Source organism: Scyliorhinus canicula, chromosome 9 (genome assembly GCF_902713615.1).
Source record: "Scyliorhinus canicula chromosome 9, sScyCan1.1, whole genome shotgun sequence".
Taxonomy (NCBI): Eukaryota; Metazoa; Chordata; class Chondrichthyes; order Carcharhiniformes; family Scyliorhinidae; genus Scyliorhinus; species Scyliorhinus canicula.
In genome coordinates, this window is record NC_052154.1 from 80,299,150 (window position 1) to 80,318,979 (window position 19,830).

A 19,830-nucleotide genomic window follows, 5' to 3' on the forward strand; every position below is an offset into this window, starting at 1 on the left:
CTGGCACATGAGGAGGATGTATTAACCCTGCTTAGGGTATCCACCCACAGACCCACCTCTATCTCTCCTCCTAGCTCGTCTTCCCACTTGTACGTAAGCTGCTCCACCGGAGTTTCCTCCGATTCCAACAGTTCCTGGTAAATATCTGATACCTTCCCCTCTCCCACCCAGGTACTGGAGACGACTCTGTCCTGTATCCCCATGGCGACGGCAGCGGGAAGGCCGGAACCTGCCTTCTCAAGAAGTCTCGTACCTGCAGATACCGAAACCTGTACTGGCAATTCAAATTTATCCTCCAAGGCTTTCAAGCTGGGGAAGCTGCCGTCTATAAATAAATCCCCCATCCTCCAAAATCCTGCCCTTTGCAATCTCCGGAACCCACCATCCAGCCTACCCGGTACAAACCGATGATTATAAATTGGTGTCCAAACCGATGCTCCCTCCATTCTCTTGTATCTCCTCCACTGCCCCCAGATTCTCAGAGCCGCCGCCGCCGCCACCGGACTTGTGGAGTATCGAGCCGGCGAGAACGGAAGAAGAGGTGCCATTATCTGTGCTCCCAAACTTGTGTCTTTACATGACGCCACCTCCATTTGCTCCCACACCGACCCCTCCCCCATTACCCACTTTCTAATCATGGCTATATTAGTCGCCCAGTAGTAATTGCAAAAGTTGAGCAGCATCAACCCACCCTCCCCCCAACTATACTCTAGCAACACTTTCTTCACTCGCGGAGTTTTACCCGCCCAGACAAAGCCCGAAATAACCTTATTCACCTGCTTGAAAAAAGCCCTCAGGACAAAGATGGGGAGGCACTGAAAGACACACAAAAATCTGGGGAGGACCATCATTTTCACAGTCTGTATCCATCCCGCCAGTGATAGCGGGAGCATGTCCCATCTCTTAAAGTCCTAAAGTCCTTTGGGCAGCAGGGTAGCACAAGTGGATAGCACTGCGGCTTCACAGCGCCAGGGTCCCAGGTTCGATTCCCCGCAGGGTCACGGTCTGTGCGGAGTCTGCACGTTCTCCCCGTGTGCGTGGGTTTCCTCCGGGTGCTCCAGTTTCCTCCCACAAACCGAAGACATGCAGGTTAGGTGGATTGGCCATGATAAATTGCCCTTAGTGACCAAAAAGGTGAGGAGGGGTTATTGGGTTACGGGGATAGGGTGGAAGTGAGAACTTAAGTGGGTCGGTGCAGACCCAAATGGCCTCCTTCTGCACTGTATGTTCTATGTTCCTCTTTCATTTGTTCTACGATCTGGGATAGGTTTAACTTGTGCAGTGCCTCCCATTCCCGGGTCACCTGCATTCCCAGATATAGAAAGCTCCTTCCTACCATTCTAAACGGCAGCTCTCCCAGTCTCTTCTCCATTTTTGCCCGATTAAACCCAGCTCGCCTCTTGGCCAAATCCACGCCCAAGTCTTGATAAATGCGAAGCTCGCAATTCTCCCACCTGCTGCTCCATTCTTTCCTAGCCCACCGTAGAGTATGTTCCTTGTCTAGGAATCGGTGCAAATGTACCATCATCACCCTCGGCGGCTCGCTTGGGGCTTCTTCGCGAGGGCTCTGTGCGCTCTATCCCTTTCCAGGGGTCGAGGGAACACCTTAGCCCCCATCAACTTCTCCAGCATGAGGACAGCACTGTGGCGCAGTGGGTTAGCACTGCTGCCTCACCGCACCGAGGTCCCAGGTTCGATCCCGGCTCTGGGTTACTGTCATGTGGAGTTTGCACATTCTCCCCGTGTTTGCGTGGGTTTTGCCCCCACAACCCAAAGATGTGCAGGGTAGGTGGATTGGCGATGCTAAATTGCCCATTGATTGGAAAAAATGAATTGGGCCTCCTGGACCTGTTCTCCAGGTCCTCCAGCTCCTCCTGCATTTTTTTCTGGCAGTCATTCATCATCTCCACCTTGGTCTCCAGCACGGTTAGGTATTCCTCGTGCTCGGACACCTTTTTCTCCACCTCCTGGATCGCCTGTCCATGGATTTCTTGATTCTGCACCACCTGATCAATTGAAGCCTTGATCCTGTCCAGCGTGTCCTTCTTAAGCAAACGGGCAAAAGGGATCAAAATACCACGGCTCTGGCAGGCACTATCTTTCGTGCGACCTGCGTTCACATGCCGTCACTGGAAGTCCTATTGACCTCTTTCCGAATCCGTTTGTATTCCCTCATCATCTTCTCCTCGTTTGTCCAGACACTGTGTATTGCCTTTTAGTTTCAATTATTTTGCCTTCAGTTCTTTAATCATCTATGGTCTGTCATTACTGGCTAGTTTGCCCTTTTTAAATGGGATGCCAAATGTATTGAACACTCCGAACATTTCTAACTGTTTATTCACATGCATCAGTAAATACTTCCTAGTTCTACACTCATCCCAAAATCAAATTACTTTGGTCTTTGTCTTATGTCATTTTGAATCTTTAACAAACCCAATAATGTGTGATAGCTACTGCTAGACATTCTTCTTTAATTACTTGACTAATCATTTCTAGTTCATTCCTCACAACTAGATCCAATAATGTTCATACTCCAGAGAAGAAAGAGTACTGCTCAAAACCCCAATCCTGTACCCTTTTTTGCTACTTTCTGCCAGTTTAGGAATGGATAAAAGGTCCCGGATTCTTATTCTATGCCTTTTATTAATTTCACATTTATGTTAAAATATTTCTTCAACTTCCTTTCAATGATTAGTCTGCAATATACCCATTTCAGCGTGACATATTTCTTCCAATCTTTTATTTCACTCTATATGGATCCGATGCATTTTATAATCTGGGGCATTTTAATTAGGATTCTGTAGCATTAAAAAGGTTTAAAAGGCAGTATATTGTAGTGAACATTCGAAGTGTTACAGTTTGAAGAGCCTAAAATGCTGAGCACACAAGTGTACAACCATCAGATGTTTTTAGTTGTACCTCAGGAAAGATGGTGGCAGAGTTGTAAATTCAGGAGACTAGTAATCCAGGCCTTGTGAAATGTATTTTTTAAAAATAAATTTAGAGTACCCACTTATTAATTTTTTCCCAATTAGGGGGCAATTTAGTGTGGCCAACCCACTTAACCTGCGCATCTTTGGGTTGTGGGGGTGAAACCCACGCAGACATGAAGAGAATGTGCAAACTTCACACAGTGACCCGGGGCCAGGATCGAAACCGGGTCCTCAGCTTCGTGGGCAGCAGTGCTAACCACTGTGCCGCCCCATAGAATTTAAATTCAATTAATAAAATTAAATCTCAGTAATAGTGACCATGAAACCACTGTTGATGGCATAAAAACCCATCCGGTTCACTAATGCCCTTTAAGAAAACAAATCTGCCATCCTTTCCTGATCGGCTAATATGTGGCTCCAAACTCACAGCAATGTGGTTGCCTTTTAAATGCCCTCCACAATAGCCTAGCAAGCCACTCAATTGTATAAAACTGCTGCAAAGTCAGAAGTGAATAGAACCAGACAGACCACTTGGTATCAACTTGGCAACAATAGTACTTGGCAACAATGATCCTAGCCAAGCTGTTCCACTATACCTCCAACACTGGCATTTACTGGGAATGTGGAAAATAGCCCATGTATGTTCTGCCCACACCAAGTATGGCAAATTCAACGTTGGAATCATTTGCTGCTCACAAAAGAACATTTTTGAAATAGAAGCGGGGCAGACCTTCTGCAAGGTGACATTTTTGAAAGAATTAGATTGTATTTCTGGCATTTCAATCATGCAAATCTGAATTAAAGATTTGTAAAACGACATTTAACAGATTTAACATTCCATATAAAAGAACATTTATCTGAACTTATGGTCTCACTGAGCTTTAAATTTTCAAAGCACCCTCTTTCAATTTGTGGAAAAAAAGCCAAAACATTTTGGAAATAGTGTTTATTTCTGGAGGGCCTTAGACAACTGACAGCAGACGATGCCTTCCATTGATAATTACTATGTCAAGTTTAAATGGTAAAACTATTAAAACCTGAGGGAACTCAATTTTTAATTATATAATTACAACTTGGGCTAAACAGGCCATATCAGTACCAATAATAGCAAGTCTCAGAGTGCCAATTTCAGAGAATGTTTCTATGTACTGTAGCCATCTCAGGTCGCCACCTGCCAAGGACTATGGGAATTATGGCCAACCCAGGACTCAGACACACTCAGAGCTTGTGTGTATTTGCAACCAAAATAGCTAGACGCGATCAAAACCCCCGCTCATTTGCATTCTAATGGCCCATTTCCCCAGAACAAAAGGACTGTGCTCAGGTAACCGATACAGATGCAGACTAACCAGCTAAGAAAGCCCAAACAGCCACGGTCAATGACCGCTCAGGGCACGCCCAGCCATCAAGGCACCCGCCCCTTTATTGGCCAAAATCAAAGGAAGTGATCGAAGCTGGTCGAATTATTGGGTCCAGAGCTAAGGATCGGCCCAAAGAGCACGAAATCCCAGAGGGATAAAAGAGACAGCCATGTGTTCGGTCTCTCTTGGCCCCGGCCTACGCCTAAAACCAAGTGTAGCATTACGACCAGAATAAAAGTTCAAGACCAACGATCGCTACCAGACGGATGAGCCCAGCAGAAACTAAGCCACTTCTTCTACCCAGCCACGCAAGATCCAAACAAAGGCCTTGTTCATCTGCAAAGAGCCGGTTGCCCTGAAGTTAAGTATAGGTTATTGTAGTTGTGAGGTGTAGTTTAACTTGTCGTGTTTTATGTTGCATGTCGAAGTAATCCTTGTGTATAAATAAACTATCTTTGAACTTGAACTGACTAACTGGTTGTTTGGTCCTTTGATCGATATCCGGTGAAGCCTTGTGGTGGTATCATTTGATACCTGGCGACTCTGAAAAGCAATATCATTAATAACTGCCACATTTAGTTAATTTGACAACATTATTGGTGCCGATTGGTGGGATAGTATTCCACTCATTAAAAACCGCATCGTTATTAATTGGCAACATTACTCCTGTGCCGAAAGAGCAACATTATTGGCGACTCTGGTGGGATTGGCAACAGTACCAACTCAGTCTATTATATGTTAGAATCTTCCACATCTTAAACCTGTTGCAGATTTGTACTTGGGTACACATAGCCAATTTGCATCAAAACAATTGGTTGTAAGTAGTTGTGGATCAATCTACCATTGTTCACAGCAACTAAAATTTTATGGTTTGACTTCCTGTACAGGCGTAATGCCACTTTCAAGGTGAAATGAACTATCCAGTGAGGAGCAGTTAGCTGATATAAACTCACCATATCTAGTGCACTAATTTTAATATATTTTGTCACATTAAAATATCAACTATACTTAGTTTGGACAATGCTTAATACAATATATATTGTGTGAGGTCAAGAGAAGAACAGCAAAGAGAGTAGAGATGTCTTGTAAATATATAACTGGATTATCCACCTAACCTTACAATAACAACAGAACATCAACTAAAGTGGAAGGGCAGCAGGGTAGCATGGTGGTTAGCATAAATGCTTCACAGCTCCAGGGTCCCAGGTTCGATTCCCGGCTGGGTCACTGTCTGTGTGGAGTCTGCACGTCCTCCCCCTGTGTGCGTGGGTTTCCTCCGGGTGCTCCGGTTTCCTCCCACAGTCCAAAGATGTGCGGGTTAGGTGGATTGGCCATGCTAAATTGCCCATAGTGTCCTAATAAAAGTAAGGTTAAGGGGGAGGCTGTTGGGTTACGGGTATAGGGTGGATACGTGGGTTTGAGTAGGGTGATCATGGCTGGGCACAACATTGAGGGCCGAAGGGCCTGTTCTGTGCTGTACTGTTCTATGTTCTATGTTCTAAATGTCTGAGATTAAAGACGTGGCTGGGAAAAGTTAACACTTTCATAATAGGCTCCAAAGCTAGTGGATTGTAACAGGAAACAGAAACCTTTGAAGACGCGCAACAGTTTAAGAAGGTTCAATCATACACCAAGGGTACCTGACCAATTCTTACAACTGCAAAAATAAGTAAAATACTTCTTTAAATACTGGAATGCTTGTTACGCGAGGGAGATATTATGAAATTAGGTCCAGAAATGAGACCCCAACTTATTAGGACATTATGGGGTTCATCTTACGGAGGGAAAATAACCTACGAGCAGAATCAGAGGGATACGCTCACACCTGGCCAAGTTACATTGTTCCAGTCAGACTTTAACTCGTTAGTGGGAATACATAGGATGCCTCAGAATGTCTTTGGACACTACTGCCTGACCAGCTATGAGCCCAAACGAGTCTGGTGGCCTCTTTTTACGTCAATGAAGGTTAGTTGAGGGAGAGCGAGGAGAGCGAGCGGGAGGCAGCGAGTGAGAGGCAGAGAAAGAGTGAGAGAGAGCTGTTCAGAACATTACAGAGGAGAAATCTTTGGTAATCAACCAAGGGAGGTCATTAAAGTTTCCACCATGGCAGATTTTGGAAAGTGGTTCTGAACAAACGACCCTAACAGAAGAAAAATTGCTTCGTAAATACAAGTATTGCCTTTGCTGTTGTAAGTGGCATGAGAGCTGCATGTTCAGTAAGTGCTGTTTAACAAGAACTTGTGTGTTAAGGTTAAGAAACTACATACAATCGAGTTGACGTTAATAGTTTAAGTAATTTTCTTTTAATAAAATTTGATTATAAAATAAGCACGTCCTATTTCTTACAATATCACTCTTGGAACAAATCGATCTTTCCGTACCATCTTAAAACTTAAAAAGTCATGGTCCTGGTCCAGTCTCAGCCACTGTTGAGAGCTGACTAGGCGCTGTAACATGTTGAGATAGAAGATTATGGTTGGACAATGTAGGGTATCACCAAGGCTGAAAATTGCAAAAACTAAAAAGTCAATTTATATAGTGCTGGGTCATACCAAGCTTAGCTTTTAAAGACCTGAGGATTGCAGGATAGATAATGAAAAGATAGGGACTATTTGATGTCCAATTTGGGCAGTATTTTTCTTTCACATGACAAACCTATTTGATGCAAATATAGGAGTTTCAGAAAGTAATCCCATCACTCATATTGTGAAAAGCCGGTCAGCGGTTTTTGGAAAAGAATGCATTAAATACAGTGGGATCAGTCTTGATTTCAGAGCAATGTAGAAGCAAGGAAGAACATTGTATGAGGAGGCAAATCTGAAATTTAAGAAACACCAGCCATTAGAGATGCGATAAAGAGACCAGGGCCTAATGCTTCAAAAACAGACTTATATCCAGCCCAGTTGTGCAAGAGGTGGTCAAGGAGTTTCCTCCTACAGAGCAGTATTCCAAGTCTCATATAATCAAGATGTACCAGGAAATATAATTTACCTGATCTTCACTGTTTGAATCACCTGAATGATCATCGTTCTCTTCCACAGCTGGACCATTCAGTGCTGGTCTATTTTCTTGACGCTGTTTAAATTCATTGAAGGGGACAGACATGAGCAATGATCAACAGAAGTACAAATTAATATTTTAAATAAATACATGAAAAACAAAAAGAGCACTAACCTGCTGGGGAAAGGGGACTTGAATTCGTCCTTCCAGTATGTTATCAGTGGTGATTTCTATGGAACGTGTTAGCTGTAGATCCTGGAGGACAAGATGATATGGAACCTGGGGAAACATCTCTTGGATCTGATGAGCCTGGAGGTAATAATGGTGCAATAATTACACTTGAGAAAGGCAACACATCCTGTAATTCTGCCTTAACCCCTCATCATGGAGAACAACTCTACCAATTTAATACAAAAGGAGGATAATATTTGGACGGTATTTCCTAGTACAAATAATTAAAGTTATTTTCAATTAATAGTGCAAGCAAGAAAGCTGCAACAACTGTCAAGTTTGTAGAGAATCAAACAAATTATGAGAGGCCCAATAAAGATAGAAGTATTTGACGATATTAGTAGCCTCATCACAGTGGGGAAATCGGTGCTTCCAGAAATAGTCAGAGTGGAATACTCAGCGATAGTCATCCACGACCACACTCCTCATTACATGGATGTGAGGTTGGAGACGAGCCATGCCCATGGCCCCACATGGAGGTTGGACACGGATCTCTTGGCCGACAAGGTCTTCTGCCAGAAAACATCACAGGCCATAGGCGAGTACATCACTAACAGCCAGAATGGCGAAGTCTCACCTTCCACATTCTGGGAGGCACTGAAGGTGGCGATTAGAGGAGAGATTATAGCCTACAAAGCTTATAGAGACAGGGAAGAGAGGGTGGCCAGGCAGCAACTGATCGACTCCTTCCTGGAATTCGACAGAAGGTACTCAGAGGCCTCGACTGCAGAGCTTCTGGCGGAGACGGAAAAGCTACATATGGACTTTAACCTGCTATCTACCAGGAAGGCAGTGTACCAACTTCGCCAGACATGGGGGACCTGTTACGAACATGGAGAAAGCTAGCCGTCTGCTGGCTCCCCAGCTGAGAACGCAGCAGGGAAAGAGCCTAGATAAAGGAAAGCAGAGGTGGACTGGTAGCCAAACCACAAAAGGCCAACCAAGCATTTGAGGTTGCTCAATGGACTGGACATACCAGTCTCTTGAGGGACGGTAGACAATAGACAGAGGGAGCTGGAAGCACCAATAGGACTGAGTGAGGTCATGGAGAACATCAACTCCATGCAGGCAAGGAAGGCGCCGGGGCCGGATGGATCCCTGGCAGACTCCTACATAATATTTGCACCCGCTCTTGTCCTGCATCTACAGGAGATGTTCGCAGACTTGTTAGTGAGGGGCACCCTGCCTCCAACACTAACACAGGCTGATACCCAAAAAAGGCAAAGACCCGATGGAATGCAGATCATATCGACCCTCTTAGCTGCTGAACACAGATGTGAAAATACTCACGAAAGCCCTGGCCAACAGACTGGAGAACTGCGTACCAGAAGTGGTCGCAGAGAACCAGACGGGTTTTGTCAAGGGTACACTGCTAACTGCGAACTCAGATGGCTGCTGAATGTGATACTGACTCCATCCGGGGAGAGAACACCAGTTCCTGTTCGCCATGGCAAGTGAACCCCTGGCGATCACCCTGCGAGAAGCTGGAAATGTATTCGAAGAGGAGGCAGAGAGCACAGAGTCTCACTCTATTTGGATAATCTGCTTCTCGGACCCGCAGAGCGGCTTAAAAGAAAATAATGAAGCCCCTGGAAGAGTTTGGGGCCTTCTCGGACTACAATCTCAACTTGGCAAACGTGAGGTGTTCTCCCTGTGAACCCAAACGGGGAAGGACAGAGCTAGAATGTCTCCCATTTCAACAAATTTGGGGATCCAGATAGCCCACGATTGGACACGGATCCACAAGTGGAATCTGACCAGTCTGGTGGAGGAAGTTAAAAAGGACCTGCAGAGATGGGATGCACTCTCACTTTCCCTGGCAGGGAGAGTGCAGACAATCAAGAGGAATGTACTGCCAAGGTTCCTCTTCCTGTTTAGATCCATACCAATCTTCAGTCCCAAGGCCTTTTTCCAAAGAATAGATAAAATTATTATGAATCAGGGACTTTTACATTGGGGACAAACTCGCGGCCTTAGAAGAGCTGATAGAGAGACTGAAACAACCGAACAGACAGGAACTCCGACATTACAAATCAGAAACTTTCTGCGGAGGAGACAATGAGGTACCCTAGAGCCCCGAGAGACACAAAGTTAGAGGAGCTACTGGATGCGGACAGTATGAAAAGAGGGAACTGCGGGAACATATATGGACAACCTTTCCTGACTTTTAGAAGGGACGAGAGCACTATTGGACAGAGCAAGGCAGAATTGGGAGGAAGAACTAGGGACGGAAGTAGTGTGGGGGTAAACTCGCCGGGTGGGGTTGCCCCCATCACAGTGTACATGCTGACCGAGGTGTTGGTGGTGGAGTTTCAGCGGCAGTTCGCTAAGCATTTTGAGCAGCATGGTAAGGAGATGATGGGATCGGAAAGCTCAAACAGTTGGTGGACGATACGTTGGCCACAATACTGGAGGCTCTTGGAAAAATGTCAACGGCGGTACAGGAGCATGGAGAGGCGTTGAGGGGGGTGGAGGAGGCGCAGTGACCAGCGTGCCTCGATGGGAGGAGGAGCTGCGGAAGGTGGAGGAAAGTAAGGAGGAAGGTGGAGGAAAGCGCTGAGAGCCAAAGTGGAGGACCTAGAGAACAGGTCATGGTGGCAGAATCTTAGGATCATGGGACCAGAGGGATTGGAAGCTGACAAGAGTACTTTTCGGAGATGTTTGCCAAGTTGTTGAGGGAGGAGAGCACCTCCCTCTTTGCTGTATAGGGCTCATCGGTAGGTCCGGCCGAAACCAAAGGCAAATGATCCACCAAGAGCTGTGGTAGTCTGTTTTCACAGCTATCAGATCAATGATAAGAGATGGGCCAAGCAGAATCGGTAGGCGAGGTGGGAAAGCAGCGATATTCACATATACCAAGATGTCACGGTGGAGCTGGCAGGATGGCGGGTGCCGTTTAACAGGGTGAAGGCAGCACTTTATAAGATTGTGTGATTCGATGTGGTCTACCTGGCGAAGTTGAGAGTTAGGCACAACTCCAAGGACTATTACTCTGAGATGGCGGAGGAGGTGGAGGCTTTTGTAGAGCTGAATGATGGGGACAGAACTGAGTCTGAACTTTTTTTCCACTGTTGTGGTTGGGAGGGGATAGTTTGGGGACAGTGGGATAATGTGTTGGTTTTTTTTCTCCTTTGGTGCTGATCGTGTTTGGTTGGTTTAGAAGGGCCGTGTGTGTGTTGGAGGGGTGGGGGTTGTCTGTTTTCGAGTCTTTTTGCATTTGAAGAGTTTGAAACCTGATGTGGTGCTGTTGCAGAGGACCAGGTTAGGCTTTGGAAGGGTTGAATAAATTGGGTGTTCCACTCGGGCTTTGATAGCAGGGTCTCGGGGGTAGAGGTACTACTGGGTAAGTGAGTTAGGTTTCATATGGAGATGATGGTGGTGAATACGTTGTAGTAATGGGTGCTTTGGAGGGCAGGTTGGTGGTGTTGGCTAGCGCTTATGTCCCAAATTGGGATGATGTAGGGCTTATGAAGAGGATGTTGGCGGCCATACAAAATCTGGACACGCAGCAGTTAATTCTAGGTAGGAATTTAAATAGTGTTCCATCAGAGGATGGACCAATCTAAACTGCGCTAGTTGACCCCCTCGGTGGGTGTAGCTTGGGGGGGTGCGAGAGTATTGGCAGCGTTTATGAAAGATGGGGGAGCAGACCCGTGGCAGTTCTTTTAAAAAAAAAATTTAGAGTACCCAATTCTTTTTTTCCAATTAAGGGGCAATTTAGCTTGGCCAATCCACTTAGCCTGCACATCTTTGGGTTGTGGGGGCGAGACCCACGCAAACATGGGGAGAATGTGCAAACTCCACATGGACAGTGACCCAGAGCCAGGATCGAACCTAGGACCTCAGCGCTGTGAGGCAGCAGGGCTAATCCACTGCACCATTGTGCTGCCCCCGTGGCCTTCTCCCCGTTCTCCAGGGGGCAGAGTATTCCTTCTTATCGCCAGTGCATTAAGTAAACTCGAGGATTGACTTCTTTATTATGGAGAGGTTGTTGATGTTGGGGGAGGGGATGAGGAAAGCAGGGTACACGGCGCATGTCATTATGGATCATGCTCCACATTTGGTGGAAGTGGTTCTGGCAAAATGGTCTGTACAAAGGCTCGTGCGGAGGTTGAATCTGGGGCTGCTTGCGGATCCAAGTTTTGTGTGAGGATGACAAAGGTGTTTGACGATTATGTGGGGTTCAATAAGAATGGAGAGGTTTTGCCATCGGTGATTTGGAAGGCGTTGAAGGCGGTGGTAAGGGGCAAGATCATCTCATGTAAGTCACAGGTAGATAGGGATGCAAGAGAAAAGCGGCAGCGGCTGGCAGATGAAATTGTGGACGTTGATGGGAAGTATGCGGAAGATTCCACTCCGGAGCTGTTGGTCAGTGGAAGGGAACTGCAGACGCAGTTTGACCTTTTGTCCACAGGGAAAGCGGCATGGCAGTTGAAGGGGACGAAGAGTGTGGTTAAGAGTAGGGGGAGAAGGCCAGTCGCTTGCTGGCAGGACAACTCTGCCGGCAGGCGGCCTCGGAGAGATTGTTCAGATCCGGGATGGGTAAGGGGGGTGGAGCAGGTGAACAAGGCTTTTGTGGAATCAAAAGAGAAAATGCTGAAAAATCTCAGCAGGTCTGGCAGCATCTGGAGGGAGAGAAAAGAGCTAACGTTTAGAGTCCAACTGACCCTTTGTCAAAGCTGGGCTTTTGTGGAGTTTTATAAGAAGTTGTATAGATCGGAGCCTCCGGGGGATGATTCAGATATGAGGGAGTTCCAGGAGGGGCTGGAGTGTGCTAAAGTAGGAGAGCAGGAGAGGGCGGGGTTGGAGGAGCCAGTGGGGATTGAGGAGGTTCGGACAGCGATAGGAAAAATGCAAATGGATAAATCACTGGGGCCGGATGGACGCAGTGGCTCAGGGGGCACTCCCAGAGACGATGGCACTGGCATCCATTTCGTTGTTGTTATAAAACAATAAAGACCCGGTGGAGTATGGGTCGTATTGGCCAATATCCCTGTTAAATGTGAATGCCAAGATTCTTGCCAAAGTGTTGCCACAGGTTGGAGTGCCTTCCAGAGGTGGTTGGGGAGGATCAGGCGGAGTTTATAACGGGTAAGCAGTTGTCCTCGAATATGCAAAGCTTGTCGGGAGGGGCTGGGGGGGGGAACCAATGAAGTGGTGGTGCTGGATGCGGAGAAGGCATCTGATCAAGTGGAATGGAATGGAATTATTTGTTCGCGGTGTTGGAGTGGTTTGGGATTGAACCCAATTTTGGAGCACGAGTCAAATTGTTATATAATGAACCAAAGGCGAGTGTTCATACAAATAAGGTGAACTTGGGATATTTTCAGCTGCATTGAGGAATGAGACGGGTGTCCCACGTCCCCCCTTTCGTTTGCGCTGGCGATGGAGCCCTCGGCCATTGCGCTGTACTGCTCGGATCGGGGGAGGGGGGTTCCAGGTGTCTGTATGTTGAGGGCCTTTTGTTGTATATTTCTAACCAGGGTTTCAGAGTGGGGGATATATTGGGGCTACTCAAACAATTTGGGGCTTTTTCAGGGGAGCTGGCTTGGGAGATTGCCATTACATGTTACAACTACTCACTTCAGGTACATGGAGGTGCAGCATGCGCGAGACTGGTTCCAGCTCCACAACTGAAAAGGTGAATATCCTGCTGGGGTTTTTATTACCGGTCTTTATGCCAAAGGCATTTTTCATGGGGGCGTTTGATTTTTGTCGTTTGTATGGGCGGGTTGGGTGGCGAGGATTCGGAAAATGGTGCATCAGAGAGGGCAACAAGTCGGGAGGTTTGGTTCTTCCGAATCTGATGTATTACTATTGGGCAGCGAATGCAGAGTACATGCAGGGCTGTGGGAGGGAGTCAGAGGAGATGTCAGTGAGGATGTAGGCAGACTCTTGTAGGGGGTTGGTGCAGGGCCGGCTCAAGGCACCGGCAACTCGGGCAGTCGCCCGGGGCGCCATGTGCTAGGGGGCGCCAGAGACTCGGATCCCGCGCATGCGCAGTTGGGCCGGTGCCAACCAGCGCATGCGCGAGCGCCCCCCCCCCCCCAGCTCGGTCCGACCCCCCCCCCCTCGGTCCCCCCCCACCGCCCCCCGCTCGGGTCCGCCCCACCCCGCCCTCGGGTCCGCCCCCCCCTTCGGGTCCGCCCCCCCGCCCTCGGGTCCGCCCTGCCCCGCCCTCGGGTCCGCCCCCCCCTTCGGGTCCGCCCCCGGGTCCGCCCCACCCCGCCCTCGGGTCCGCCCCCCCCTTCGGGTCCGCCCCCCCCGCCCCGCCCTCGGGTCCGCCCCGCCCTCCCCCCCTTCGGGTCCGCCCCCCCCCCCCCCCCCCCCCCCCCCCCAAGGGCGCCGAAGTTCAGCTTGCCCGGGGCGCCAGCAACCCTAGGGCCGGCGCTGGGTTGGGGTTGCTGCTGCTGGCAGCGGAGACGTCCCATTTGCCCCAGGGAAATACCCAGGTAGTCTGGTGGTAGCCATGTTGAGGATATGGAGGCAATTTCAGCAGTATTTTAAGTTAGAGGCAGGATCAAAGCTAATGCAGGTTCGAAAATCATGTGTTTGAGCCGGCAGACTAGATGCTAGGTTTCAGGGATGGAAGGAGGAAGAGGTGATTTAAGTGATGGACTTATTTTAGGAAGGTGGGTTTGAGAGTTTGATGGGATTGACGGAGAAGTTTGGGATTCTGCGCCTTCAGGTATATGCATGTGCGGTACTTTGCAAGGAAGGTTTTCCCGCCATTTCCACTGCACCTCCTTCCTCGTTGTCAGGAGGGTGTGTGTGTGTTGCCGGTGATGGGGTTAGAGGATAGGATCATCTCGCCGATTTATGGGAAGATTTTGGAGGAGGATATGTCGTTGGTTACGGCCAAGTGAAGAAGCTGAGGTGGCATTGGAGGAGGGGTTATGGTGTGAGGTGTTGTGGAGGGTGAATGCCTCAACCTCGTGTGCGAGGTTGGAGTTAATAAAGTTAAAGGTGGTGCACAAAGCACACCTGACAAGGTTGTGGATGAGCCGGTTGTTTCAGTGGATGGAGGATACTTGCGAGCAGTGTGGGAGGGGTCCGGCCAATCATGTACATGTTTTGGTATTGCCCGAAATTTTTGGGGTCATTTTTCAGAACTTTGTCAGCGATCTTGTACTTGGATTTGGAGCACAGTCCCCTGGGGCCATATTTGGTGTGTTGGATTTGCCGGAACTGCAGACGGAGGTGGGGGCAGACGCTCCTGCCTTCGCTTCGCTCATTGCTTGCAGGCAGGTCCGAGTGGGGTGGAGGTGATCTTCTCTGCCCAGCGACCCAGTTGGCTCGGGGTCCTGTACTTGGAGAAGGTTAAGTCTACCATGAGTGGAGCGATTGAGGGATTCCACAAGAGATGGAGTCTGTTTGTTCTTCACTTTAAAGAGTTGGTTACTATCAGCTGCGAGGGGGAGAGGGGCTATTCCTGAAGTTATTGGGGTACTGTTGGGAGAGTAGGGTGGGGGGGTCCATTGTTCTTGTTCTTTTGCATTGTTTTGTTTTATGTTTAAAATGTTAAAAACAGAGTAAACTTTTTTTTTCAAAATACTCCAGACACATTACTGATCGCTATGTGAGGAAATGACAGAATATTGGTTGAGATCTTTCAAAAATCACTGGAGTCAGGGAAAGTCCCGGACGATTGGAAGATCGCTGTTGTAACCCCCTTGTTCAAGAAAGGATCAAGACAAAAGATGGAAAATTATAGGCCAATTAGCCTAACCTCGGTTGTTGGTAAAATTCTAGAATCGATCGTTAAGGATGAGATTTCTAAATTCTTGGAAGAGCAGGGTCGGATTAGAACAAGTCAACATGGATTTAGTAAGGGGAGGTCGTGCCTGACGAACCTGTTAGAATTCTTTGAGGAGGTGACAAGTAGGTTAGACCAGGGAAACCCAGTGGACGTGGTCTATCTGGATTTCCAAAAGGCCTTTGATAAGGTGCCACACAGGAAGCTGCTGAGTAAGGCGAGGGCCCATGGTGTTCGAGGTGAGCTACTGGCATGGGTTGAGGATTGGCTGTCTGACAGAAGGCAGAGAGTTGGGAAAAAAGGTTCTTTTTCGGAATGGCAGCCGGTGACCAGCGGTGTCCCACAGGGTTCAGTGTTGGGGCCGCAGCTGTTCACCATATATATTAATGATCTGGATGAAGGGACTGGGGGCATTCTAGCGAAGTTTGCCGATGATACGAAGTTAGGTGGTCAGGCAGGTAGTGCTGAGGAAGTGGGGAGGCTGCAGAAGGATCTAGACAGTTTGGGAGAGTGGTGCAGGAAATGGCTGATGCAATTCAACGTGAGAAAATGTGAGGTCTTGCACTTTGGAAAAAAGAATCCAAGCATAGACGACTTTCTAAACGGTGAGAAAATTCATAATGCCAAAGTACAAAGGGATCTGGGAGTGCTAGTCGAGGATTCCCTAAAGGTAAACATGCAGGTTGAATCTGTGATTAAGAAAGCGAATGCAATGTTGTCATTTATCTCAAGAGGGTTGGAATATAAAAGCAGCGATGTGCTACTGAGCCTTTATAAGGCTCTGGTTAGGCCCCATTTGGAGTACTGTGTCCAGTTTTGGGCCCCACATCTCAGGAAGGACATACTGGCACTGGAGCGTGTCCAGCGGAGATTCACACGGATGATCCCTGGAATGGCGGGTCTAACATATGATGAACGGCTGAGGATCCTGGGATTGTATTCATTGGAGTTTAGAAGGTTAAGGGGAGATCTAATAGAAACTTACAAGATAATACATGGCTTAGAAAGGGTGGATGCAAAGAAACCGTTTCCGTTAGGCGAGGAGACGAGGACCCGTGGGCACAGCCTTAGAATTAGAGGGGGTAAATTCAGAACAGAAATGCGGAGACATTTCTTCAGCCAGAGAGTGGTGGGCCTGTGGAATTCATTGCCGCAGAGGGCAGTGGAGGCCGGGACGCTAAATGGCTTCAAGGCAGAGATAGATAAATTCTTGATGTCGCGAGGAATTAAGGGCTACGGGGAGAATGCTGGTAGGTGGAGTTGAAATGCCCATCAGCCATGATTGAATGGCGGAGTGGACTCGATGGGCCGAATGGCCTTACTTCCACTCCTATGTCTTATGGTCTTACACTATATGCATTGTTGAAAAAATACATTTTGTTGAAGCTTTCTGTCTCGCACTCAATTAGGAACATCGTAGGAATACCAATGTCAGGGGAAACAACAAGTTTTAACTGTAAGAGAATCATGTGAATACAGTAGAAGTCATTGTTTCCCCTCACATTGCTATATTTGCGTTTGTCCTGCTGAGTGCACGACCATTAAGCAGAGACAAAATGTTGTTTTCGTACTATCAAACGACTATTCAAAGACCCAGTGTATTCTCTAATTTGACTTACCATAGCGTTGAGCTGAGAATTGTTCACCTGCGCAATGCCAAGAATATTTGTTGTATGCATTACTTCCACTGAGAAACTAGGCAGCCAACTGGCAATCCGAGATCCTGGAATGTATCAACAGCAATAATCAGGGTATCAAATTGATCAGAGCTCTTTGAGAATGTAACAAGCAAGGAGGTTAAAAGATAACTAGTACATATAGTGCATTTGGGTTTCCAAAAGGCATCTGACAAGATGCCACATAAAATATTACTGTACAAGAGTTCATGGTATTGGGGATGATCTTTTACACAGATAGAGGATTGGCTAACAAATAGAAAACAGTCATTTTTGGGCCATTTTCAGGTTAGCAAAATGCAACTTAATGCAGTGCCACAGGGATGAGGCCACAACCCTTACTTGGACAAAGGTAGAGATTGTGTCGTAGCCAAATTTGCTGATCATTTGGGCGGCATGGCAGCACAGTGGTTAGCACTGCTGCCTCGCACGCCGAGGATCCAGATTCAATCCCGGGTCACTAAGTTTGGAGTTTGCACATTCTCCCAGTGTCTGCATATGTCTCACCCCCACAACCCAAAGATGTGTAGGGAGGTAGATTGTCCAGCTAACGTGCCCTTTAATTGGGGGGGAAAAAATTAATTTCTTGATCCTGCAAAGATACGAAGAAAAACAAGTTGTGAGAAGAGTACAAAGTTTCTGCAAAGGGACATGGGTAGGTTGAGTGGGCAAAGAGAGTCAGGTGGAGTATCATATGGGAAAATAGTAGATCATCCACTTCAGCAGAAAGAATAGAAAAGCAGATTATTTAAATGGAGAGACACTGCAGAATGATGCAGTAAGGAGACCTGGGTGTCCAAAGAGTTTGCATTCAGGTACAGCAAGTAATTAGGCAGGTAAGTAGAATTCTGGCCCTTATTGTAACGGGGTGAAATATAAAAGTAAGGAAGCCTTGCTAAAACTGTACAGAGGATTGGCGAAACCTCACTTGGAGTATTGTGTACTGGGATTTTCTCACCTTTTAAGGCCAGAAATACTTGCATTGTAAGTCGTTCAGAGAAGGATTACTCGATCAATTCTTGACATGAAGGGGTTGTTTAATGAGGAACCGTTGTGCAGGTTGGGCCTTTCCTCAGTGGAGTTTAGAAGAATGAGAGCCAATTGTATTGAAACACAAGATACTGAGTGGGCTTGACAGGGTAAATGCTGGTAGGACGCTTCCTCTTTGGGGGTATCTGAAACTAAGAGGAACAGTTCAAAAATGAGGGCTCTGCCATCTAAATGATGAGGAAGAATATCGTCTCCCAGAGAGTCTTCTAAATTCTCTTTGATAAAGAACAGTGGCCGCAAGGTTGTTGAATATATTCAAGCACAGTAGGGTGGCACAGTGGTTAGCACTGCTATTTCACAGCGCTGAGGACCCGGGTTCAATCCCAGCCCCAGGTCACTGTCCGTGTTTGAGTGGGTCTCACCACCACGACCCAAAAATTGGATTGGATTATTGTCACGTGTACCAAGGTACTGTGAAAAATATAGTTGTGTGTGGAGCTCAAACAGATCATTCCGTACATGAAAAGAAAATACACTATAGGGCAATCATAAAATACACAATGTAAATACATAGACACAGGTATCAGGTAAAGCATACGGAGTGTAGTACTACTCAGTCGAGAAGTCTATTAGTCTATAAGAGGGTCGTTTAGGAGTCTGGTAACAGCGGGGGACAAACTGTTTTTGAATCTGTTGGTGCGTGCTCTCAGACTTCTGCATCTCCTGCCCGATGGAAGAAGTTGGAAGAGTGAATAAGCCGGGTGGTAGGGGTCCTTGATTATGCTGCCCACTTTCCCAAGGCAGTGGGATGTGCAGGGAGGTGGACTGGCTGCACTAAATTGCCCCTTTAATTGGAAAACAGAATGTATTTTTTTTAAAGTATTCAATTGCAAGCTTTGATCTCCAAGGCACCAAAGGTTATTGGAAGACAAGCAAGAAAGTGGAGTTACGGCCACAATCAGATCAGCCATGATCTTCTCGAACAGCAGAGCAGGCTCGATGGGGCAATTTCCCTATTCCTGCTTCTCTTTCTTGTGATTTTATTCAGTTTTATGCTATTGTTATTTTTATAAGATTGTAAAGTGCTTCTATCACACACAAGGGACAGGCAGGAAGTAATTAACAGGCTACTGTAATACAAGAATCGAGTTGGGGTCCTGTGAGTTACTGAAGAGGTAAAAGCACTTTTGCTTTAAAGCTATCATTTCCCATTATAGTGACATGGAGGTTTTTCAAAAAATATGTTCATGGGACATGAGCATCACTGGGAACGCCATCAGGGATGTTACGGTGGGGAATTCCAGGATTTTGACCCAGGGATAGTGAAATAAGAACATAAGGACATAAGAACTAGGAGCAGGAGTAGGCCATCTGGCCCCTCAAGCCTGCTCCACCATTCAATGAGATCATGGCTGATCTTTTGTGGACTCAGCTCCACTTTCCCGCTCGAACACCAGAACCCTCAATCCCTTTATTCTTCAAAAAACTATCTATCTTTATCTTAAAAACATTTAATGAAGGAGCCTCAACTGCTTCACTGGGCAAGGAATTCCATAGATTCACAACCCTTTGGTTGAAGAAGTTCCTCCTAAACTCAGTCCTAAATCTACTTCCCCTTATTTTGAGGCTATGCCCCCGAGTTCTGCTTTCACCCGCCAGTGGAAACAACCTCCCCGCATCTATCCTATATATTCCCTTCATAATTTTATATGTTTCTATAAGATCCCTCCTCATCCTTCTAAATTCCAATGAGTACAGTCCCAGTCTACTCAACCTCTCCTTGTAATCCAACCCCTTCAGCTCTGGGATTAACCTAGTGAATCTCCTCTGCACACCCTCCAGCACCGGTACGTCCTTTCTCAGGTAACGAGACTAAAACTGAA

The 19,830-nt window shown here is 47.0% G+C and overlaps 1 protein-coding gene across 1 annotated transcript in view; it reads right to left on the minus strand.

The window, feature by feature from the left end:
- amfra (autocrine motility factor receptor a) overlaps window positions 1-19,830 on the minus strand; it is an 82,472-nt gene that overhangs the window by 12,803 nt on the left and 49,839 nt on the right. Inside the window, exons 10-12 of the mRNA XM_038807030.1 lie at window positions 16,901-17,004; window positions 7,469-7,603; window positions 7,286-7,369 (exon numbers count right to left, since the gene is read on the minus strand). Of these exons, the coding sequence (XP_038662958.1) occupies window positions 7,286-7,369; window positions 7,469-7,603; window positions 16,901-17,004 (323 nt within the window). The remainder of the gene's footprint in view (window positions 1-7,285; window positions 7,370-7,468; window positions 7,604-16,900; window positions 17,005-19,830) is intronic.